General features: G+C 39.7%; 1 protein-coding gene and 1 pseudogene across 1 annotated transcript in view; both read left to right on the forward strand.

Moving 5' to 3' along the window:
- The first annotated feature begins 11,300 nt into the window (after positions 1–11,300).
- Positions 11,301–18,180, forward strand: LOC149189125 (large ribosomal subunit protein uL2 pseudogene; annotated as a pseudogene).
- LOC149189126 (heat shock protein 90-5, chloroplastic-like) overlaps positions 18,067–26,707 on the forward strand; it is a 39,580-nt gene continuing 30,939 nt past the window's right edge. The window contains exons 1-4 of the mRNA XM_089413158.1: positions 18,067–18,640; positions 19,077–19,154; positions 19,556–19,810; positions 19,908–20,010. Coding sequence (XP_089269284.1) covers positions 19,086–19,154; positions 19,556–19,810; positions 19,908–20,010 — 427 coding nt within the window. The 5' untranslated portion in view covers positions 18,067–18,640; positions 19,077–19,085. The remainder of the gene's footprint in view (positions 18,641–19,076; positions 19,155–19,555; positions 19,811–19,907; positions 20,011–26,707) is intronic.

A 26,707-nucleotide genomic window follows, 5' to 3' on the forward strand; every position in this document is an offset into this window, starting at 1 on the left:
GACATATGAAATTCTTGAGAGAGTGGAAATAGCCCTAGACACACTAGCTAGTGACCAATTTTTTGTTTGAAGACTCACTGAAATGAAAAAAATTGACTTGACACCCTAATAACACCTTGTAATAGCATATTTGATCATTGGTGATAGGCTGAATTGATGACACTAACACCCTCACAGATAACCTTACCTTTTTTGCAACTTGGGAACCCAACCAATTCATTAGCAAAACAATATTGTGCCCAACGCAAAGTCTCCCTTTCTCTGAAATTGCTTTGTCCACACCTTATCACAACCATAGGCTTGCCTCCTGCAATTCCTATTCTGAACTTCTCCTAAAACACTTCATCCTTGGGACACCTGGAATTCACTGACACACCTTGGCACACACTCTTATTTGTTCATTTCCAAGCATTTTGACCTAGTTCTCCCTTGTGTTCCCTTGACTCTCCTTAACACTCCTCACCATCCATTGACACTGTATGCCATGTGTTGGCACACCTTTTCATTCCTTGGCATGTCCTGGCACAACTTAGCTATCATGCCCTGTTAAGGTCCCACCCTAACCCCCTTATTTATGTCATGGGATCACGTCATAGTCAAGAGTCAATAAAGCCCATATTAATATTTGTAAGTGGTTAACCCGCAATTAATGACGGGACCACAGTTAGTTGCAAATGGGCGGTAGTGTTAGATAGATGGTAAATGGGCGGTAGTATTAGGTAGATGGTATTAATAAAACCCACGATATTGGCCCATGGTATTGCATGTATGAGTCATATATAAAGGATAGAGACTCCCTGCGAGGAGCATCGTGTCTTGTTTTGTAATCGAGCTCTGCTCTATTGGAGGTTGCCCCCTCGAAGAGGCCTGTGAACATTTCTCTATGAATAATAAAATCATTGCTATTCTGTGTTCTGGGTATATTTTCTTCGCATATTCTGTGTTCTCGGTATCTTTTCTTCGCAAATTCTATGTTTGGGTATTGCTTTGCAGGTTAAGAGCATAACAAGTGGTATCAGAGCACTTTCCACGGCTCGGTGGGATCTCCAAATTTTAGCAAATTTTTTTTTGGCTAGAGACGTGTTCCGGCGTCTTTAAACCACGGGATCTGTCGTTAAGCGCATAAACCTGCGGATTTGGGGAGGCATGCACACAGGAAATACAAGAGGTGGTCACGTCTGTTGGACTCCCTTGTAACCCCTGTGGGTACCCTTCGAGTAGTAGCGCATTAGACAGAACCGCGCACGGACTGTCTTCCACGTACCCTCTGGGTATATAGGAAGCCCCCTAGCTCCCTTGAAACCTCGCCATAGATAAATCTTCGGCCGTCTTGTGGCTATAGTACACCGAGAACAGCACTCGGAGAGATTACTCGCCCGTACGATAGGGTAGTCGGGTTGTACGGCTGAGGGTACGGTCGATCCTCCTTAGTTAGAGCCCTGAAACATTGGGCCGAGTACTACTGTCAGACCCTTATGTATATTGCGATCTATAGCACCTGACACTCCCCAAGACCATAGTTCCCTTTCTATCGGGGGATCACACATCATATATTCCAGATCAGCAGCAGCAGTTGTTCCACCATTCAGATCTCTCAGATCCACCAGATCGGATATTCCAGATCAGCAGCAGCAGTTGTTCCACCATTCAGATCTCTCAAATCCACCAGATCGGAGTAGTGGTGAAGGGTTCCTGTATCTGCATATAATTTTCGCAGGACTTTTGGCGGCATTGACATTTTGAGGATTTGGCGACTGCAGTATTGATCAAGAAGGAGTAAAACTCCGTTAGGAGTTTTCCAAAAAAAAAAAGAGTATGAGATCTTCCAGGGCGCTTATTGGTGACCTAGCCCATCAGTATCAGGACGACGAGCTGAGAAAGGTGGTACCATTCAATTTCTTAGTAAAAATTTTTAGGCGGTCCCAATTTTTCATCAGGTTGGTATATGGTAGAAACTCGCGCTCAAGCAATGGCCAATGAAAGGATCGACAAAATTGAAAACCATGTGCACTCCCTCCAAACTGCGGTGAACAAGATCGAACTTGAGCTTCAAGGAATGAGTAACCACATACAACTTGAGCTTAAAGGAATAAGTAACCAGCTACAGGAGGCACTCCCAAAGGGCAAGGAGCCAGCCCATGAGGAGGCGTATAATGGCCATGAATACCATGAGGGTGAGTCTAGCCACTCTCCTCACGTTTGGCACTCCCATCCACCACCCAGTCAGCGACCTCCCAAGTTGGATATGCAGAAATTTGACGGTTCTCACACGTCCGCATGGCTAGCACAAATGGAGCAGTATTTCCAATTGAATCATATCACAGATGAGGGGACTAAGCTTAGGGTGGGCACCATGTACTTGGACAATGAACGATGGCAATGGAAGGAATGGCATCAGCGTTGCAATGGACATTTTCAGAATTGGGCCCAATTTGCCAAAACTCTTCACAGTCGCTTTGAACAGGAAGACTCTTTTTTGGGGCGTCTCACTAAGCTCCGACAAACGGGTACAGTGGAGGAATATATTACTGCTTTTGAAGCCTTAGCCTTCCGCACTAAGGGTCTCACAGATGAGTTCTACATGGAATGCTTTATCAGCGGTCTTAAAGAAGCCATCAAAGCTTAGGTTCTACTCCACCACCCTCCCACATGGACAGAGGCTTTCCAGGTAGCCTGTAAGGTGGAACGTGCATTAACAGCCCAATCCAGCCGCCCCAACTTCCCCGCTAAAGGTCGTCCCTCACAAGCTCCCAATATGACTCAGACACTTAAGATTCAAAAGGTGTCACCGGCGGAAATGGCCGAAAGAAGGAAGCAAGGACTATGTTACTACTGTGATGAAAAATATTCCCCGGGTCATAAATGCAAAGAGGATAAGTTTTTTCAAATAGATGCCACTGACTACAGCTCCACCGAGGAAGATCCACCACTTGAGGAACCGGAGGCGATCGAAGAAGATAACCAACAGGAGATTGTATCTGATGAACCAATTATTTCGCTAAATGCATTGGCAGGAATTTGTTCCCCTCAAACTCTCAAAATCAGGGGTTTTCTTAAACATCGCCCAGTAGTAGTCTTGATTGATAGTGGAAGTACCCATAATTTCATCCACCAAAAGATCGCTGAAGCAACACATTGTTTCGTCCGGGCAGTTTCTAACTTCCAAGTCCAGATTGCAGATGGGGGCACAATGAAATGTGAAGGTCGCTGTGAAAATGTCAAAATTCAAATGGGGGATTATTAATTGAAAACCCACATGTTTGCAATACACATGGGGGGTTGCGACATTGTCCTCGGCGCGGAATGGCTCCGCACTCTTGGGCCAATCACAATGGATTTCCAGGAGTTATATATGAGTTTTAAGCAGAACAACTCCACACATACCCTCCGTGGACTACAGGCGGGAGCCCCCTCTATCATCAGCTCGCATAGGATGGAAAAATTGTTAAAAAAGGGCCATCATGGAGTGGTAGCTCAATTTAATGCCATCCAGGTAGTAGACACCATGTCTCCGCCAATTCATCATGAGATGCAACAGATTTTAAATAAACATCGGACGGTCTTTGACAAGCCTCATGAGCTTCAACCCTCGCGAGGGGAACATGATCATAGCATCACATTGGTTCCAGGGGCCCAACCCCCAAATGTGCGGCCATACAGATATCCGTTCACCCAAAAGAATGAAATAGAAAAAATCATCAAGGAATTGTTGGAAGCAAGTGTCATTCGTCCCAGCATTAGTCCTTATTCATCTCCAGTGGTCATGGTCCTCAAGAAAGATGGGGAGTGGCGGATGTGTCTAGACTTCAGGGCCCTCAATAAGTTAACAGTCAAAGATAAATTTCCCATCCCAGTGGTTGACGATTTGCTGGACGAACTCAATGGGGCTCAATTCTTCACTAAGTTGGATCTTCGCTCAGGCTACCACCAAATTCGCATGAAGGAATTCGACATTCCCAAGACAGCTTTCAGAACTCATGAAGGCCATTATGAGTTCCTGGTCATGCCATTTGGTCTCTGTAATGCCCCCTCTACTTTTTAGAGCCTTATGAATCACCTCCTCAAACCATATCTCAGAAAATTTGTCCTTGTCTTCTTCGATGACATCCTCATCTATAGTGGCACTTGGGCGGCACATCTTCAGCATGTAGATCTACTCTTGCAACTGCTCCGCACGCATAAATTATTTGTCAAGATGTCTAAGTGTTCGTTTGGCATGGAAGAAGTTGAGTATTTGGGCCACATTGTGGGGCGTGAAGGTGTCAAGGTGGACCCAAAAAAGATCCAGGCAATGCAAGAATGGCCTCAACCTAAGACCTTGAAAAGCATGAGAGGATTTTTGGGTCTCACAGGCTATTATCGTAAATTTGTCCGCAACTATGGCCGCATAGCAAAGCCCCTAACGCAACTCCTAAAGAAAAATTCCTTCTTCTGGAACGAAGAAGCACAACAGGCATTTACCGCTCTCAAAACCGCCATGTGTTCCACTCCTGTCTTAGCACTACCGGACTTCACCAAATCATTTGTCATTGAATCTGATGCTTCGGGAATAGGTATTGGAGCGGTCTTAATGCAGGAAGGGCGACCATTGGCCTTCACCAGCCAACAACTAAGTGGGAGGAATCTGGGCCAATCTACCTACGAGAAGGAAATGATGGCCATCTTACATGCAGTCGAGACCTGGCGACCTTACTTGTTGGGGCGACGTTTCCAAATCCACATAGATCATCACAGTCTTAAATATTTTTTGGAGCAACGCCTATCTTCCCCACAACAAAATAAATGGTTAGCCAAAATGCTGGGATATGATTATGAGATCATTTACAAGAAAGGGAAAGACAACAGGGTAGCAGATGCATTGTCGCGCCAATTTGAGGAGGAAAGTACTCTGCTCACAATTTCCCTCCCCATTCCAGACTGGATTGAAGAGGCTCGCAGGGAATGGTTTTCACATCCCGAGCTCTCCCAACTCATTTCTCAATTGAAGGTAGATCCTAATTCCAGCAAGGGCTACTCGTGGCAGAATGATATTCTTCGCTACAAGGACAAAGTCATAATATCACCAACATCCACCCTCAAAAGTCGCATTTTGGCAGAATTGCACTCATCTCCCATTGCAGGACATTCGGGCTTTCAGAAGACATATGCTTGCACCAGAAGATCATTTTTTTGGGCCAGCATGAAACGGGACATCCTTACTTTTGTAGCAGAATGTGATGTCTTTCAACGCCACAAAGGGGAAACCGTCAAAACACCAGGCACATTACAACCATTGCCCATTCCGGCGTCAATTTGGACGGAGGTCTCCATGGATTTCATTACAGGTCTTCCAAAGTCTGGGAACAAGTCAGTCATCATGGTGGTTGTGGACCGACTGTCGAAGTATGCTCATTTCTGCGCCCTACCCCAACCATTCACACCCACTTTGGTTGCTCAAACTTTCATGGATCAGATATTCAAATTGCATGGCATGCCCACTTCTATTGTGTCCGACCGCGACCCAATCTTCACCAGTAATTTTTGGCAGGAGCTCTTCAGAATACAAGGCACTCAACTCAAACTCAGTACTTCATATCATCCGCAAATAGATGGTCAAACCGAAGCCGTCAACAAATGTCTAGAAACCTACCTTAGGTGTTTCACTTCAGAAAAACAACACCTTTGGGTACAATGGTTACCTCTGGCGGAATGGTGGTATAACACCAACTATCATGCCACCACCAAAATGACTCCCTATGAAGCAGTCTATGGACAACTTCCACCTTCCCCTACTTCTTATCTCACGGGGTGCTCCAAAGTACAAGCCGTGGATCAACTCCTACAACACTGCGCAACCATGCTTGCCCATCTGCGCGAGAATCTTCATCAAGCTCAGAACCATATGAAGCAACAGGCTGACCAACATCGCTCAGAGCGCCAATTTCAAGAAGGGGATCAGGTCTTTTTGAGGCTGCAACCATATAAGCAAACATCACTCAAAGACAAGGGTTGTCAAAAGCTCTCTCCAAAATTCTACGGACCATACCAAGTACTTCAGCGCATTGGAGAAGTGGCTTACAAGTTGGCTTTGCCACCTACAGCAAAAATACACCCAGTTTTCCATGTATCGTGCCTCAAGAAAGTGATTGGGAACAATTGCCGAGTTCAAACCAGTCTGCCTGAATTGGACGAAGAAGGGTCAATCTGGCTTCAACCTGAACAGGTTCTAGACACACGAGACAAGCACCTGCGCGGCCGCATGCTTAAGGAGGTCCTCGTCAAATGGAAAGACACCTCTCCAGAAGATGCAACTTGGGAACCAGCCACTATTCTTCAGCAGTTTCCGCAGCTTCAGCCTTGAGGACAAGGCTAGTCTTAAGGGGGAGGGCATGTTAGGGTCCCACCCTAACCCCCTTATTTATGTCATGGGATCACGTCATAGTCAAGAGTCAATAAAGCCCATATTAATATTTGTAAGTGGTTAACCCGCAATTAATGATGGGACCACAATTAGTTGCAAATGGGCGGTAGTGTTAGATAGATGGTAAATGGGCGGTAGTATTAGGTAGATGGTATTAATAAAACCCACGATATTGGCCCATGGTATTGCATGTATGAGTCATATATAAAGGATAGAGACTCCCTGCGAGGAGCATCGTGTCTTGTTTTGTAATCGAGCTCTGCTCTATTGGAGGTTGCCCCATCGAAGAGGCCTGTGAACATTTCTCTCTGAATAATAAAATCATTGCTATTCTGTGTTCTGGGTATATTTTCTTCGCATATTCTGTGTTCTCGGTATCTTTTCTTCGCAAATTCTATGTTTGGGTATTGCTTTGCAGGTTAAGAGCATAACATGCCCTCACAACTACCCTTACTTTTTTTAAGACTTGGTCGGAACCCAACCAATTCCTCCCCCACTACAACAACTTAACCAAGTAATAGTTACTACAATTAGACTATGCCTTGCTCACCTAAGAACTGCCTATAACACATCTTAGGCTACTCATGTCCAATCTCAACTCATCCCACTTAATAAGTTACCAATTCAAGGCTCACGTCCAACCATGGCCATAAAACAACTAAGAAACACAATTTACATCTTGACATGCCATAACACATGGCACGTCTAACAATCCCTTAGCCCTATGTGGTGTGGGTTAGCATCCCCTACTTTTTTTGGCATTCTTTGCACTCCCTAGCACACCCTAGCACTCTCTGACATGCCCTGGCACTCTACCATGCCTTGGCACTGCCTAACATATAACATTGTGACTCCCTCCTTAGAACACTTGGAACTCGTTGGCACTCCCTATCACACACTCTTATCTCTTCATTTCCATGCATTTTGAACTAGTTCTCCATTATGTTTCTATGGCACTCCCTAACATTCGTTGGCATGCATTGACACACCCTGACACATGGCACATCTTGGTATGTTTCCTTGGCACTCTAGCATTCCTTGGCACTACCTAACATATCTTGTTGATCCCTCCTTACCACACCTGGAACTCACTAACATTCCCTATCACACACTCTTATTCATTCATTTCCATGTATTTGAAACTAGTGATCCCTTTTATTTCCTTGGCACTCCATAATACTCCTTGGCATGAATTGGCACACCCTAGCACCTAGCACATCTTGGCATGTTTCCCTACCCTTTAGCATGCCTTAACACTACCTACCATACATTGCTACTCCCTCATCACACATGTATCTCATTGACACTTCCTGTGACAAACTCTTATTTGTTCATTTGCATGCACTAATTTGACCTAGTGCTTCCTTGTGTTTCCCTGGCACTCCCTAACATGTCCTAGCATATGTTGACACACCCTGGCACCTGGCACATCTTGGTTGCATGTCGTCCTAGCAATCTAGCATGACTTAGCACAACCTATCATACCATGTCACTCTCTCCTTAGCACACTTGGAACTCACTCACACTCCCTGTCACAGACTCTTATTCATTCATTTCCATGCATTTTGACCTAGTGCTCCCTTATGTTTCTCTGGCACTCCCTAACACTCCTTAGCATGCATTGGCACACCTTGGTGCTTGGCACATCCTGATATGCTTCCCTAGCACACTAGCATGCCTTGGCAGTGATGCATAACATACCTTGTCACTCCCTCCTTAGCACACCTGGAACTCACTGAATGTAATGTTCCAAACTAGGAAAAATAGTGCTATGCAAAGCGAACAATAAAAATAACACCATAAAATTAAATCAAACCATTAGACCACAAAAATGTCTGGAATGTGTTAGCATGCCTTTTAATTCTTTACCACACCCTAGAACTCCTTAGCTATCATGCCTTCACAACTACCCTTACATTTTTGCAACATGGGAACCCAACAAAATCCTGCTTCAACTATAACAACAACTTAATTATAACAACAGCTTGACCAAGTTACAATTACTACAACTAGACTATGCCTTGTTCACATAAGAACTTCCTATAACTCATATTAGGCTACTCACGTATAATTTCAACTTATCCAACTTAACAAGTTATGAAGACAAGGTTCACATCCAACCGTGGTCATAAAATTAAATAACTAAGCAACAAATTTTACATCTTGACATGCCATAACATCTGGCACGCCATAATCCCTTGGCACTATGTAGCGTGTGTTAGCATCCCCTGCATTTATTGGCATGATTTGGCACTCCCTAACACTCCCTGACACTTATAACACCTCATACTTGCTAGCGAACGCTCTCTGTCACACTCTTATTCATTCATTTCCATGCATTTGAAACTATGCTCCCTTGTGTTTCCCTGGAACTTGGCCCTAACACTCCCTAGCATGTGTTGGCATCACAGCCTGGCACCTGGAACTTCTTGGAATGCCTTAGCACTTGGCATGACTTGGCATGCCTAAAATTCCTTGGAAATGTCTAGCACTTCTTGGCATTCCCTGGAACACCTTGTCACTCCTTATCTATCATGTGCCCATAAATAGCCTTAATTTTTTTGCGACTTGGGAACCCAACCAAGTCATTGACAAAACAATGTTGTGTCCAACCCAAATTCTCCCTTTTTCTGAAACTACTTTGTACACACCTTATCACAACCATAGGATTTCCTCCTTCAAGTAATATTCTGAACTTATCCTAACACACTTCGTCCTTGGGACACCTAGAATTTGCTGACACTTCTTGGCACACTGCACTCTTATTTGTTCATTTCAAGCATTTTGACCTTGTTCTCCCTTGTGATGCCTTAGCACTGGCTAGTATACCTTTTCACTCCATCCTTAGCACACCTGGAACATGCTAACAATTAATTTCCATGCATTTGAAATGAGTGCTCCCTTATTTTTCCCTATCACTTGGCCCTCACACTCCCTAGCATGCATGGATAAAATATTTGCAAAATTTTCCCATATCCTACTATGTAGGGTTTGTTTTTTGACTAACTAAAAATGTGATAATTGAAGATCTAATCATGGGATATGATAGAAAAATCCTCAAACTTCATTATCCAAATAGATTTGAGGTCAACAATGCCAAGTTGGAGGTCCACCAAGTCGAATTTCAAAAAGTTCTAGAACCCTGTTAGCAATTCTGGCCTGGTGAAATTGTAAAAACTAGGTCTCAAAGTGCCACTAGTAACACCAAGACAGTAACCATTGTGTAAACAATGAGAGAGGATTTTGTTTTTGGGTATGTTATGAACAAAAACCTCCTCCTGTTTTCAAAAATACTTTCCCATTTGTTCAAAATCCAAGCTTGAAGTTGGTCACACATAAAACACAACAAATCCCGACAGAAGCACAACTAATAGTTGACTTGAAATTTTGATGACTTGAATGAGGTTTTGAGTGTTGTTGAAGACCTGTGAAGAAACTTGGAGATGTCCACTACACCCTGGAGCCCTTAAACATGCAAAAACATCATTTTAGCCTCTTCAAACTTGATTCCAAAACTGACCGTCCAGAAGCGCAGTGAAAAGAGCAGCAAGGAAGACAAACTCATATCTCTTTAACCATAACATTTGTGCAAAAACTGAAGGAATTTATTGTGTTTGGTTCCATGCTTAACTAAAACCTCCTTTTGTTTTCCAAAATTCATCTCCATTTGTTCATAATAAACACTCATAAGCTTCACATGAGTACATGAATGCATGAAACGCCTTGATATTTAAGCTCTTTAATAATTGTGAAAAGGGTTTACAAATTTCCATCATGGTGAAATTTTGTTCTTGATACATTTATTTCTTACACTTTTTTAACACAACTGACATTTTAACCACACCCTTATGCAAATCAAGTCATGGGAATGTGAAATGACTTGGTTCATAAGGCTAACAGTTCACTATTTTTAAGATTGTCTTTATGGTTTACCTGCCTGCATTTTTGTAGATGTATGATCACCTTTTAATTTGAAGTGCCACATCCTAACACACATAATGAGATAGTGATAGAAGGCCAATAGTGCCACAATTGGTGCACTCTACACATAATTTAGGTAATGTACATAATTATTAAATATTTGGTGTTGACATATGGAATTTCTTATTGTTTAGGAGTGATTTAAAACTTACATTGATCTCTAGTCTTAATGGAATTTTGTTCTAAATACATAGTGGTTATTGTGCTCACACGCTAATGGTATTGCTCATGGTTCATTAGTTGTAATTACACACTTTGGAATATTACAAATATATCCTTTAGGTCACAATTCTATAGTTACAAACTACCCAACTATAAATAGTGACAAAATGATGATAAATGGACGACATTTGAATGTTACGAATGTGTAAGTAGTCCACATTCAACTTTTTTGTCTTCATTTTCCTTAGTAACAACAAGTTTGAATTGCATTGCTTTAAACCATAGTTACCATTTGGATTCAAATTCCATATGATACGATAAAAATTTGAATAAGAAATTTTCAATTCGAACAAAATTCAACATCATACATCTTAAAGGTTAACAAATATGTAGTTTTCTTTCTATAACAACCATTTCTTTTGCTCATTTCTTTCCATTAATTTTGAAATTTAAATAATTTATATTAATTTTGACAAATATAAACAATTTTAAAATTACAATTCACCAAAAAAAACCATATTTCACTCTCCCTCTAGAAAATTATTTTATTTTCAAAATTTAAAACTTTAATGTAAATCTAAATATGAAATATTGAAAAGATATAAAATTTCTTCTTATATAAACCTATTAAAATTTAAATTATTAAATTTAATAATTAATATATAATTAAATATTAAAATATATAAAATTTCTTTAATATAAATATATTTAAAATTTCAATTAATTTCCATTACACATAGAATTTTTTGACTTCACAACTCAGATTTTGCTATCGGGCGGCCATTTATTTTGGCTTTAGTGGCCAAGGGTTTAAGCATGTGGATATAGCATAATCTCTCAACCGAATTTCCTTACAGGCACACTATAAATTATTCCTGTAAACCTATAGGTTGTATGTATAGCCATATCTGTTACTTCCAGTTTCGGAGGCACAATAGATCCAAACTCCGTGTGTAGTGATCTGCTCTGGTCTGCAAACATGGGTCGCGCTATTCGTGCACAGAGAAAAGGAGCAGGCTCCATGCTCAGATCCCACACCCATCACAGGAAGGGACCTGCACGTTTGGGAAGCCTTGACTATGGCGAGCATAATGGCTATATTAGGGTAATTTTTCATGAACGTAATGCACGACCCTGGCCACAGCGCTCCCCAGCGCTCCCCTCTGCAAGGTGACCTTCGGGCACCCATTCCGTTACAAGCATCAGAAAGAGTTCTTATTAGCTGCCGAAGGTATTTACACGGGACAGTTTGTTTATTGCGGAAAGAAGGTTAATTTGATTGTGGGTAACTTGTTGCCTTTGAGATCTATTCTAGAGGGAGCCACTGTCTGCAACATGGAATAGAATGTAGGCAATCGGGGTTCGTTTTCTAGGGCTTCTGGAGACTAAGCCATCGTCGTCAGCCACAATATTGATAACGACACTACCAAGGTGAAGCTTCCCTCTAGAGCCCTGTTCTAATTTAAAAGAAGAAAATCCTAGAAGTTGTATTCTATTTTAAAGAATCTGTTCATCATTTTTACTTTTATATGAAAATCTTAAAAACCCTATTCTATTTCAAAGAATGAAAAATCCTAGAAACACTATTCTCAGATAGAATAGACCACGCCTATTTCCCTAGAAACCCTATTTTCAGATAAAATAGACCATGTTAGGGCCATTCATTTCGCCTTTTCAATCCTATTATACATAAATCTATAACCACCAATTACTCGGCAAGTGTTAGACAGTAAGGAGTGGTATGACCATTAATGTAACAAAGTGCACAAGAAGGTGGAATTTGGGATTAAGGAGGTATGTACGAGAATATGTATGAGCAAATCGAAAGTTAGAAACATCGATCTATATTTCAAGGGGCCTAATAATGTTGACACTAGCTTTATCTTGATACTAAATTCATAAGTTGCCGACAGAGGCAGCGCAGTGGTAGAAGAAAAGAGCGGCGGTGTGATGGATTTGCCCGTATCTTTCAGGAGGATATTTACTGAGGCTGAATCGGGGGAGGGGCTGATGGCTTTTATTTTAAGCAAAGCTATCAGGAATCCTAGGCCAGGACCCATCCAGGTCTAGTTTTTTCAAGAAATCAACACAGGTGCCAGAAATCTGTATTAATCTTATGCAGATAGATGAGTCCTTATCTAGACCGAAGCAAGTATGGGTATTTCCCCTCCGAAAATAACTCAGCAGCTTTGCAAAAACATAATTTGGAAGCTATCGGGAGGGGTTCAAATTTCTCTACTGGGCAAATTTATGTATTAAAAATTTCTACATCCTTCTCAAAATGAGACAAATTTATGGATTAAAAATTTCTACATCCTTCTCAAAATGGATTTTCAAAGGTCTGTAGTTTTAGAGAATCGATACAGGCGCCAAAAATCTATATTAATATTAAGCATATAGATGAACCCTTGTCTAGACCGAGGGAAGTACTTGTATTTACCATCGAAAAATACCTCGGTGGTTTTGCAAAAACATAACTTGGAAGCTATCGGGAGGGGTTCCAATTTCCCTTATTGGCCAAATTTATGGGTTAAAAACTTCCACATGCTTCTCAAAATGGATTTCAAAGGTTTGTGGTTCCTCTGTAAGGAGGGGCTCTCGTTTTAGTATTGGATCACTGGGTTTGATCCGAGAATGATCTGTCCATACGCTCTCTAGTTGGGATCAGATTTGAATATCTTGGTTTCAAATTTCAGAACATATATTATTTTAAGCTGTCAGAGGCTAGGAGGGTTTATTTTAAGCTGTCAGAGGCTAGGAGGGTTCAAATTACCAAAGACATTGTTTAAGCTCAAAAGCCAGGGAGATCGAGCTTTCCCTTTCGGGAAATATTTGTTGTCTTAGCGATTTTTGCATCCTTCTCAAATATAAGATGGCAAAAGGACCTCGGTAGGGCAGGACTCTTCATGCAGTATTGGATATTTGATCCAAAATTGGATGTACCCATAAACACTCTAGTCTGAATCAGATTGTAGTACCACCCTTTCCTTAGAACTTTCGAATTGTAAGGATGATGTTCTTCTAACCAGTTGGCTTTATTAAGCCAACTAGGATAACGATGGAACACAAGTTGAATTCCTTTTCTAGATATGTGCAAACATTGATCTAAACAAAGAAAGCCTATCGTCAAGAATTACTCTTTTCCTCAGAGAAAAGAGGCATCCTCATAAACTGCAGTAGAGAATTTTGTGAGCATGACCATATGGAGTTCAAATGCCCAAAAGGATGAGGAAGGATTATCGAAGCTTTAGGTAAAGGGAAGCTGTCAAACTTTCAGCCACACAAACCCAAAAAACACTCAGTGGATTTGGAAGGACATAGATAACGTCGAAGCCCAGAAAGATTCCAAGACCTGGAAACATTAACAGAATATGGGTTGTCGAAACCTCTGGGCTTCTAAAAGCACTAACAGGGTGAAGCTTCCCTCTTTAAATTAGAACAGGGCTTCTAATTGAAAACCCTATCAGAAAGTTGACCAGAAAGCACCAATTTATCCGGCATCTCCTTGATTGAAGGGTCATATAATCTGAAAGTTTGCCCCTTTTATTTCTTATTTAACTTAAATTCAATTTAAATTTAATCGAACATTATAATTCCTTTCTTTTAAGGAATAAATTTTTAACCAACATTATTGCAGTTCTAAGTGGTAAAAAACTATCAATGATGCATAGACGTGTTCCACCACAGGGATTCAGAAATTGTGTACGGGTGCTACGTTTTGCCAATGGATCACAATGTTTGTGCCCTGCACCTACGATTGACTGAAGAAGGTTCGGCTGGGGAATTTTAGGTACATTCGATTTCAGGAAAATAATAATAATTACATTCGTGATTTCTAATAGTATTGGGCGTACTTCTCGGTTTTGATGAATTCTTTAAATTTCATAATCCATTGCTTTCTAATTTTCAGAGTATTTCTGAATAGTCTATTAAATTAGTTTAACTTTTGACACATGAACTAAATTTTCTTTTGAGTCTTCAACCTTTTAACAGTTTTTTGTGAAGATATTTTTATATTATCTTAAATTTTGATATATTTGACAAAAAAATTGTCATGGTATTCATCTATTTTTCAAGGCTCTTTTATAAAAAATTTATGCTGATATATTTGATGAAAACATGGTTTAAGATATTTATGTCCAAGAATTCAAAAACAGATAAGGAATTGATGCCTCTGCCTTCAACGATGCCTTTTATCCAGTGGTTCCTCTACAGTTGATGCCTCCACTTCTGCCCATGGCTCCCTGTAAACTATGTCGACTGAAGCTCGACTATCTATATCTACTGCCCATGATTCTGCTGCCTGTGCAGCCATATCTGCCCATCATTCCATCAGTCGTTTTGCTGGAAATCAGTGACAACGAAAAAGCTAGCAACAGGTCCAACAACTATTTTCGTATTATATTATGTTTTATGTTGATTCTATGAAAATAATATATTATCATTTTTCTCTTTTTTACGTTTCTTGGTGATCATTTTTCTTTTCTCAATTATTTTCGCCCTCTGTTCATCTGTGAAAATTTACCAGTCAGTTTGCCCTTTTTTGAGAATGAACTTAATAATTACAAATAAACACATGTTCTAAACAAGTCTAAAATATCTCTTTAGATAAATAAATATTCTAGAGTGCAGAGATTTAATGAATAACAATATAGATAATAGAACATGAAAAATAAACAGTACAAAATATCTGAAGAGATGCATTACAACATATTACCCATATTTGTTACTACTAAGAAGAAGAAACGATTATAATGGGTTGATAATTTAAAAAGAAAAGAAACTAGTAATATGGCATTCGATCATGCATAAGGGCATGTATTGTAAGAAACATCGCACAAATTTGATTTCGTCTGGCATGAAACATATACAATGTCTTCAACCTAATATACAATGATAAAATGGCAAGAATCCCACTAAGGGAAGGATCAGCTTACATAACCTTATTGGAAGTGCCATGCCCATACTCTTGATGAATAACAGATATGCAAGGTGGCATGTAAGAAAAATGGAGTTCAAAATAAGAGAACATGATTTGATGTGGTGCTTTGTCTTAGTTTATAACACCATGCATAGCAAAAATAACATAGTCAACATCAACAAATTTATTTAAATGACTTTAAGCTAGAATATTTGGTAGTGGAAACATGAGAATGAGGAGTGGGATTGCGTAACTTTTGTCATGATTCCATAGATCTATGTTATCTAAATGGGAATATTAGAAAGAAAAAATTATTATTTTAATGATTCTTAATATTTATAGGAAACATGTTAATCACACTTAGTGGGATTAGTGTTGATAAAAAGTCCTGTAATAATTTAAACGAGAAAAGATTTTAACAGTAGGGTCAATATCACTTTATAAAAGAGTTCTTATGTACTGATAATTTCCAAAAGAAGTAAGGGATTAAAATTCTTTCTTACAAGGTTATTTTATAAAGATAATAAGTGACAAAAATTTCCATTGTAGGAACAAATCCTAAGTTAAAAGTCAGCTAAAATTAAGAATACTCTTAGAGACATAATTATTTAGCTAACTAGTTGTAATCTTTATTAATACAAATACTTAGGCATTGTAATAAGGAGAAGGTTTGGAAAGCTAGTTTGGAAGCTTATCCATATGGAGGCTCGATTAAACCAATTAAAATAACCCCAAGCACTCAAACCATAATGATGCATGAAAACCCTAGAGAAGGGTATTGGCCTCATGGTTGAGAATCCTAGAAATAAACAAACAACTCGTAAGGAGTCGAAGAACGTCTTCATAAGTATCTTATCCAATGTAGCAAAAGCAGAAATGGTTTCTCTATAGGGAGAGAGTCGAACGTGTAAGGTAAAAAATAAGTTAAATGAGAAGAATTCATATAAAAAAGTCATTATCTAAAATAAGATCAAATAGAACCATCATAAACAAGTCGAGTGTGTTTAGTGGAAGGAACCAAATATACCTTGGGAAAAATACAAGTCCAATACATGGTGTCCTACCCTATAATCAGAATGAATAACAACAAATTAAGAAGAAGAAATTATAGCATTATTTAAAAATTGAACAAATTGTTGATTTTATTTTACCAAGTTTACATGAAACATGTGTTTTGGAGTTAAGTTTTACATTGTGTATCTGTTTGTCTTTGGTTTTGCTGCTTTTTGATGGATAATGTAACATGTTTTCTATGTGTGAAAGCATAATCACAAGCTTCAAACAAGTTAACAAGCTTTAGCTAGGATGTTTAGAAGTTATCCTCTCCACCTAGATTTGAATCTTACTTTTGACATGTGCTCCTTGTGGGCTATTTGACTCTGCAAGGAACCATTTCATGTGGATGGGGCCAAGAACAATCCTTGGGTGACTTTGATGGATTAGATTATGACTAGTCAGCCACATAGCCAAGAATTGACTCCACAAATATGTTGATACATATTATTTTTTCAAATAGATCATGGAGTAAACACTGCAAGAAAAATGAGCAATAGGAAAAGGTCAAATAAAGCCCTATCTTAGCTTTACACATATACATTTAACCAGTTAGAAGAACATTTACATGAGTAATAGAAGAATCAGCTTACATAACCTTATTGGAAGTGCCATGCCCATAATCTTGATGAATAACAGATATGCAAGGTGGCATGTAAGAAAAATGGAGTTCAAAATAAGAGAACATGATCTGATGTGGTGCTTTGTCTTAGCTTATAACACCATGCATAGCAAAAACAACATAGTCAACATCAACAAATTTATTTAAATGACTTTAAGCTAGAATATTTGGTAGTGGAAACATGAGAATGAGGAGTGGGACTGCTTAACTTTTATCATGATTCCATAGATCTATGTTATCTGAATGGGAATATTAGAAAGAAAAAATAATTATTTTAATGATTCTTAAAATTTATAGGAAACATGTTAATCACACTTTATAGGTCACTTGGGGTCTTATTTTCATATTGTATGTTGAATCTCGATTCTATGTTGAATTTCAATTTTGTTATATGACGGGAAAGATAACTCTAATTGTCTCATTTTTCAGGGTGAAGATTCCCTCTAGAGCTAAGAAGATTGTGTAAAGTGGTTGTAGAGCTATGATTAGTCAGTTTGATGGAGGTGGAATAACAGAAAAACCAATGCTTAAGGCTCACAATGCATACCACAAATACAGGGTTAAAAGAAACTATTGGCCCAAGGTTCGTGGTGTGGCAATGAATCGAGTTGAGCATCGTCATGGTGGAGGTAATCATCAATGTATTGGTCATGCTAGTACTGTACGTTGGGATGCACCACCAAGGAAAAATGTTGGGCTTATTGCTACGAGAAGACCCTCTGGATGCATTGGGTGTTATCTTATTTTGAACATCCATTTCATATATTTTATGGCTAATTATGAACTCAAACTTTTGTTTTATTTCATTTTAATATTGCATGCCTGAATCCTTTATATATAGTAAAAGCACGGCCCATGTCAATCTCTAGTTGTTCCTCTGGGTCTTAGCCTTATGTCTTTCTAACTTTCATGTTCTAGATGCGTAATCCCAAAGAGGTTGCATCAGAAGAGTATAATGAGTTTTACAAGAAGGCATTCAATGAATTTCTGGATCCTTTGACATACACTCACTTCACAACTGAGGTATGGCCTTTTGGATAGATGTATAGGGATCTTCAATTAGGAAAATTTCTTCTTTTGGTTCACGTAATCGGTGTATGAAAGATTATTACAACAAATTGCCCCATACTATCTGAATTCAAGGTGAAGTAGAGTTCAGAAGTGTCCTTTACATCCCTGGTATGGCTCCCCTCAGCACTGAGGATATAATGCATCCAAAGACTAAGAGCATTCGTCTATATGTCAAGCGTGTTTTTATTTCTGATGACTTTAATGGTGAATTGGTAAGTTGTATTGATTGTCTTTTTTGCAACTACTTCACTCCTGGAATGTTTCCTCCAAAAATTATAGTCTCATTTGAGGGTATCTGGTGCTTATGTTGAACAAAATATGTTCTACCTGTATGTAGTTTCCATGCTATCTGAGCTTTGTTAAAGGTGTTTTCGATTCAAATGATCTTCCTCTTAATGTCTCCAGGGAGATCCTTCAAGAAAGCCGCATTGTAAGTTCCTCATTCACACCTTCCTTTTCAAATATGCCATTGTATGAGGTTAAATTATAAGATTTAATATGCAGATCAGTTGGTACTTTTTTGAATAATATTGATATGCAAGCATTAATATGAGCTTCTATGTTGGAAATATTTTGGTTTCCAAGTATTTCGTGGGTTTAAAGAAGAAAAATATGGATTGTGTCTTTATGTTTGATTTAGTTGTAGATGGTAAATGTTTTGTTCTGGAGCTAGGTAGGGATTTTATATTGCTGTTACATCAAGTCATATGCCATTTGAAGTTTCAACGAGTCTAACTACAAGATATTGTGATTATTTGCTTTCGTGTCTTTAGCAGTAGTAAATGTTTGATGCAATGGCGTTTTGGTTGAACATTTGTCTACTTATTGAGTTTAGTTGTGACTAAATCCTTGAATGTGCATGTCAGGTTCGTATAATGAAGAAGCGTCTTGTACGGAAGACATTTGATATGATTCAGGGCATTGTGCAAAGTGAGAATAAAGATGTAAGTCCACAACCTGTAAATTTAGAGGAAAGTTATTAACCATGTCATGGTCCAAGAAATATTGTTATGCTATCCTACTTTCCACCTTAAATTCAATGTGAGGTGCTCATTAAACACTATCTATTTGAATGGAGTTATGTTTCATAGATTAGTAGAATCCAATTAATATCTGTGCCATAATTTGAGTTGTTTATAGACTCCTTACATCTTTGTGTTCCTGAACTTTCTTCTCAGAAATGGAAATCATGTTTTGTGATAGTAGTGTTGATTGATTCTTGTCAGCTTAATGAAATTGAAGTATTATTGCATTGTTTTCTGTCATATTCTTTTATGTTGATTGAGTGAATGTGTTTTGAAGCTTTTGTAAAATGAATTTACATTATTTTGTATCATTAATGCAGGATTACAAGAAATTCTGGGAGAACTTTGGAAAGTATATCAAATTGGGTTGTATCAAAGACTCAAATAATCATATACGTCTTGCTCCTCTTTTACAGTTCTTCTCATCCATGCATGATGAGGAGATGATTATCTTGGATGATTATATTGAAACCATGACTGAAAAACAAAATGGTGTTTTTTATATTGCTTCAGATAGCATTAAGAGTGCCACGAGTGCACCATTTTTGGAAAAAAAATTGCAGAAGGATATTGAGGTATGATTTTACTTTTCCACATAAATGACTTATATATTTCATGTACCTTGATAGTACATACAAAGTGACAACTACATTGTACTGTGTTGCTTTACAGGTCCTCTATCTCGTAGACCCAATTGATGAGGTCGCTATTCAAAATCTTCAGACATACAAAGACAAAAAATTTGTTGATATTAGTAAAGAAGACCTGGACCTAGGTAAGTAATTTGTATGTTGTATTGATATACTTGATGATGGAACACAATAACTATAGTCTGGGAAGTTCTATACAGTCTGTCTCATTCTGAAGAAGCATGCCAATGAATGTGGTAGAAAATTATCCATAAATAAGAGCAAATCTCTGACCATCAGTTGCAGAAGAAACATGACCCTAAATGAAGCAAAATTTGTCAATTTCATTTCTGACATCAGAGAAAACTATGTTTTGTACATCTTGAGCGGACCTAATAGTTGATAACATGTGCTTCCTTTTAAGAGGTCACAGGTTCAAAGTCAAACCACAGGGGGTTAGATTATGTACACCTCAATAGACTTTAGCAGTCAAATCACTGCACGGAGGTGGGTCACTTGTCCCACAAACAAGGGGGTCTCATACACCTTAAAATTAGATTATTATTATAATTTTCATCATCTGCTTTCAAGGGATCATTATTTTTGCTTGCAAATAGATCTATTATTTTCAGAGGAGAACAGACATGCATGTCCAGATTGCATGTTTTGAGTACAGAATTGCTGTCTTTTTTATATTTTCAAAGAGAACATACATGTCTGGATTGGATATTTTTAGAACAAAATTGTTGTCTTTTTTATTTTAAATCTTTTTTTGTTGTTGTCCACATTTATTCATATGGTCTAAGTCCTATGTTTTGTCTAATTGAGTACGTGTTATGAAAAATATTGAACTTCAAAAGAAGTGAGCTTGGTTTTATCTTTTCTTCTGTGTGCTTGCATGCCCACATCACATGCTCACAGGTATCTTCATGTCCTCTTTGGGCACCAATGGCTCACTATTTCTTGCAGCAGAATTTATTCTTACCTGCAGACAAAGGTTGTGTAAGAGTCCTTGGTGTCCAGTGCAACATTCTTCATTGCTGGGACCTTGTACCATGTCCTCAGCAACAGACCTGCAATGGTTGGTCAGTACATAACCAAGGCATACACATACATGCAGAACCTCTATCATATGAACATACATCATTTACACAACCTATCCCTAGCTGTTCTGACCAATGAAGAGGCTTGCTTTGTTCTGACCAATGAAGAGGCTTGCTTTCACACAAATACAAACACAGTTTCACTCAGAAATATTTCTTTCTTTTCTCTAATACACATATCATATCCTCATGCACACATATTGATCACTGATATTCCCCCTCTTGGCCTCTCAATGCACATTCAAGCATCTGGCTCTCAGTAGGAACATTCATAGGTATTACAGGGAGAAATATGCTGATGTTATTGATATGCATATAATTACTAATATTATCGATTTGTTGTGTGTCTGAGCACTCTCTTCCTCCATGGAGTATACTGTTTAACACCTCTATTATACTTCATGCACTCAATCCCTCTTCAGAGGCATCACAACCTTTATTATTATCCTTGTACAACTATTTCTAAAAAATTTGGAGACTGTGCCAGTGTTATAGACATTTTTGTGCCTTACAGCTCTAAGCATGAAATGTCCATAATCCAAGGGATCCAAAGTCCCTAAACATGTTGTTCCTACCCCTAGAGGAACAAGGCCAGCAAACCACAGCAATTCACAGAAGTTCTCCACCAGAAATTGCTCAAAAATAGGTCAAATCAGGATCATTTCAGTGGCTACACTGGCCACCTGCGTTGCAAAGCACCCCAGTACACTAGCTAGGTGCGTTGCAACGCACCCAAATGCACTACCAGGGTGCGTTGAGCGGGAAATGACAAATGGTAGGGTCCTTTGTGCGAGGTGTAAAGATTGTGGAAGCTTCCAGAATCTTCCTCCATGACACTTGCCTTGCTGAGTTCGACTAAGTGATGAGTAAGAGGCTCTTAGTCTCCAAGTGGAAGCAAGAACTGATAGAGAGAGAGGACACTAGTCAGATCTCAAGCTGACTCATCCTCTCTCCAAACATCTATATATGGATCTCTCCTCCATGAGATCTAGGGGCGAGAATTTGGATATTGAAAAGAATTGTTGTTGGTTTGAGATTTGAATCATTGGGTGCTTTATGCTTTGAAGTGAGGTGAAGAAAGGATTTCATTCGCTGGGAGGTAGATGCTGGATTGGAACTCTCTTGAACCTTGTTATTTCATCAATAAGGCTATTTGAGTTTCTCCTACATGCTGATGTGCCTTTGATGTATGATTGCATTAGTATGTTTAGTTTATTTCTAATCCTGAACTAGTTATGAATATGAATCTATGTCTTTGTGTAGTGTTCCCTTCTTGTGATCTTGCAGGAACTTGGTGAAGCTGGGCGAGAGAGAAGGCAAGTAGCTGGGAGCTCTCAAAGAGAAGAGAAACCGGATCGAGGGACAAACGGAAGACACCGGTTAGTCCATCCATCTCTCTTCATTCTTAATTCATAAAGGAAGAATACTAGAATAGCTGTTTCTGTTTGTTGCTAAGGCACTGTCACACCTTAGGTGGATAGGATCATCCTGCATAGGCATTTTTCCCCACAACAAATTGGCGACTCCACTGGGGAGATCTGTCTAATCATTTTATTTGTGTTTCTATCATTGTTTGTTTCATAGACTCAAGAGCAGCAATCGAACTGCATCTGCTATTTTCATATGCAAAGTAGTCAGCTGCTGCTTTGATCCAATCACTGGATTTGTCTATGCTCTGAACAATGGACTCACAAATGATTTGATGATCCTTTGTGATAGATCTTAGCCCTCCTTCAAATCATCCCTTTGATTGTACCTTGCTTGTTGCTTTTATTTGGCCTGAAACTGTAGATTAAATTGCAAACCGTGACCCAGAACCCGGAGAGAACTCTCGTTTCTGCTCTAGCGTAGGCTCTGTGAAGAGACTCTACATTTCAACGCAGGTCCTGAGAGGGCTACCTGCGCTGCAATTCAGTTTCTCTGTTATACAGGTGCGCTGATCTAGCTTATGCCTTGTGCAGCTGGGGTTCTTTGCTCTGTTTTGCCTTGTTTTGATCTCTGATTTTTGCAGCCTGTAACCAGCATAGGTACCTGTCTGATAACCCCTTTTCTCTGCCTTAATTCCGCCTCCTTTGTACAAAAAGACTGTGAGTGTTTTTATGTGTTTGTAGCGTCATTTACAGTTTTCCATTGCAAGAGTGAAATAGTCATCCTGTAGCCCTTGATTCAGATCTGTTGATTGTGGTCTTAGGAGAGAGTTCATTGGCTGTTTACAGTTGGTTATACATTTACTTTTGCTTTTGGTTTGAGTTTGTCTCTTTTAAGTGTCGAAACAAGTGTTTATTTCAAAAATCGTAAAGTGTTGTAATCTCTTCTACCCTTTTTGATTTCGAAAAAAGTAAACTTGTTTGTAGTTGTCATTTAAAAGAAAATTCAAAGTTGTGCAAAAACTTTCTTTTTAGGCATCAATATTAAGAAAGCGAAAAACAAACACTTGCATTTGTGCATTTGCATGTTGATAGTTTGTATGGTTTGATTTAGGAAAAGTGCATTTAGAGTGTTCTGATTGCTCTTTGAGAAAAGATGGTGTCTTTCTTTTCCCTTTGTAGCTAGGATTTTCATTGTTGAAAAATAGATAAAGATTTGCTTATCATCTTTTAGATTGCATTTAGGAGTTGTATCTACATCTCATGGTGAACCTGAAAAGGCAAACTTCTAAGAAAGATCAACATAAAATAAACTGAATGAACTTAACAACACTTTGTAACTTAACGCACAACATAGTGGTCTAGGATAGAGACGTGTTCCGGCGTCGTAAAACCTGGTATCTATTGGCCTCGCTGATGGTTGGGTGATTCTTCCTGAGGGACCAAAAGTGCCAGTACGGATTGTGCTCCCACGTACCTTCGCGTATATATTGGGAGACCCCTATAGGCTTAAAACCTTTATCCTTAGGAAGCCGTGTCGACCTCCCTACTGATCGCAATGCACCGAACACAGCATTCGGGAAGATTGACTGCCATACCGTAAAACGTATTCTGCAGTTTTGTGATTGGTTTGGCACACCCTCTACCTAGATCTCAAGAGCAGTTCCTTATGGCCTTTTTCAGACTCTATAACGGAAAAAGTCCATCCGAGCATTTGTCACTTCGGGCTCGTTAAAACATCGAAGGCGACTAGAGTCATCTTTTGTTTTTTCTCGACTCTTTAAAACTGAAAAAACAAGTTGTGTCTAAAGCATCGTTAAAATTTATTTTAAACGGAATAATAAATCACCCGTATTCCCACGTTGATCTTTCAGTTGAGAAAATGGAGCCCTCCAACCAAGGAATTCCCCTTGGTGGAAGTCCTAGTCCCTTCTACTCTTGGGGAGATGTTGGAGAGCCCCATATGGCCACATTGTCGCTTCCAAGACTGAAAATTGGCTTGCCTGTCGGGCTCTTCTCAACCAATGTTGTTCAAAACACCACTATTCCTGAACAATCGAATCAGCAGTTAGACCAGTCCAGAATTGCCCACCAACCTTCCACTTCCTCTAATTCTTCCTCTCCTCCTTCCTCTTCGTTTGATGGAACTGGAAAAGCCAAAAGCCAAGCTCCTAAGGAGAAGAAGGAAAAGAAGAAGAAAGAGAAGAAGAAGAAGGAGCCAAAGGCGACTGGGGGCAAACGAATGGCGTCTAACGAAAATCCACACACTGCATTGACCAGGCCTAAATCGCCATGTGTCATATGCAAGGGAGACCACTTTCACAGAGATTGTCCTTGCATCCCTCGGATACTAAGGGACTGGTCTCCCCACTTGCACAATTCGGTGGCGTCAACCTCTGATAGCCATGTTGACAGCACACCGTCAACTAGTGAAAGTGAAGCCACAGGACAGAGAGGGAAAGCTAGATTTCCCTGCAAATTGTGTGAAGGCGACCATGCCATCCACCGTTGTCCCTTCTTAGACGAGGCAAAAAGAGTTTTGGAAGATTGCTCGGTTTTACCAGCGCAACTTCCTCCTGGATATCAAAAACTCCTGCCAAGTCCTTCACCAGTTGAAAACCCGGCTGGCCCGCTCAGGTTGTCAGCCGAAGCACCTATCATTGAGGATAAACTGTCTGAATCCATACCTGACGAAAGTCAAAAGGTCGAGGCGGCAGTTGACCTGGTCTTGCCTTCAGAGGTTCTATCTTCGAATGATACCATCAGAGAAGAGAATAAAGACGACACCGTCCAAAATCTCTTCATCAACACAGACTCTGACGAACAAGGGGGCAGTTTGCCCATTCCTTTATCGCAGGAAGGAACTTCGTCAGAGCCATACCCGGCCGTCTACTCAGTCCCACCTCCAAGCAACCTAGGTGTATCCTTCGACTGGAATCAACTAGGCAGACCCCTCTTACCAGCAAGCATACCGTTCAGAATTATCGTTCAAATATATAGAATGGTTATGGCTGGTACCATCATTGATGAGGGGGCTTCTGTGAGTATCCTTTCCTCTACTTCTTGGAAAGCGCTTGGTTCGCCATCGCTTTTGCCTGAAATGAGAAATCTGACAGGCTTTGATAAAAGAACCAGTCGACCTTTAGGGATTCTTCCCAATGTGCCCATAACATTGAAAAGGAAGACCGTTCAAATGAACGTGATGGTCGTTCAAGGACCCTTGGATTATAACCTACTCCTTGGACGAGACTATATTTATTGCATGGGAGCTATAGTCTCCTCACTCTTTAGAGTAATGTGTTTTCCGCATGAAGGAAGAATGGTCAAGCTCGTGGACCAACTTTCATTCCCCGGATCACGCATCGCAAATGGTCATATACCATCCCTAAATGGTCTCTTCACTCAAGAAATGTCTCAACCCACGGTCCGTCCTCCCGATGAGCGCGAGTAATCCAGAAGGATATGACTGGAACCCAGGGGGCATGCGCCCTGGTCTGCTTCGGCAGGAAAACTTTGGGTATAAGGTAGGTTTCCGCGGGAGAATATGACTAGTCTGTACCCCATCCGGGGTGAAGAGGGGTTATTCTAGAAAAAGATTCTTTTGTCAAAGTTATGTGAGTTGGCGGGCATCGTCACTCACCTTTGTTTGTTTCGAGAAACATCACCAAAGAAGTGTTTTGTTTACGTCGTAAATAGAACAATCTTTGGGTAACCTGAAAGAGGTAGGCCTTTCCCGATAAAACAAATGTTTTGTCTGCAAATTGAGGGGTAACCTTGAAATCATATTTTATACCTGGGGGCATGCAAACCTTTTGGAGTGCAAGCAAGGGGCGACTATTTATTTTTTAAATTTTTAGGACCTCTAACCCTTTAAACTCGTAGGATTAGTCGTTTCCTAACTTGCATAAAGGAAGGATGTGGGGCGACGCTCGAAAGATTGCCTAGTTTTTCAATGAGACATTCTTATCATATGACTGGATTATCGAGCAGTTTTAGCACACAGTTCATGCTCGTTAAAAAATAAACGCAAGATCCGAGCAGTTTTAGCACATAGTTCATGCTCATTAAAAAATAACATAAGATCGAGCAAATGTTTCAACCCGCGTTTAAGCTCGTTAAAAAATGAACTATCCTCCGGTAAATAACCACCGTGAATGTAGTACTTCAGCCATTAAAGCCTTGGTCGTGTTTGCCCATCACCTCCACTTTTCATTTGGCCGATCATTCACCTCCATATGATTGTTTACCCATTTTGAGGAACAGCTGCGAAGAGTGATTTCACTAGCCATCCTTGTGACACTGCCGTGATTTGGAAATTCCAATCCTTCCCTGGAATCAGCTGCTACCCATTTTATCACTCGTTCCTCAAAAGA

This window comes from Pinus tabuliformis, chromosome 3_1, assembly GCF_031772625.1.
Source record: "Pinus tabuliformis cultivar Carrire ecotype Pingquan chromosome 3_1, CPIR1, whole genome shotgun sequence".
In the NCBI taxonomy this organism is placed as follows: domain Eukaryota; kingdom Viridiplantae; phylum Streptophyta; class Pinopsida; order Pinales; family Pinaceae; genus Pinus; species Pinus tabuliformis.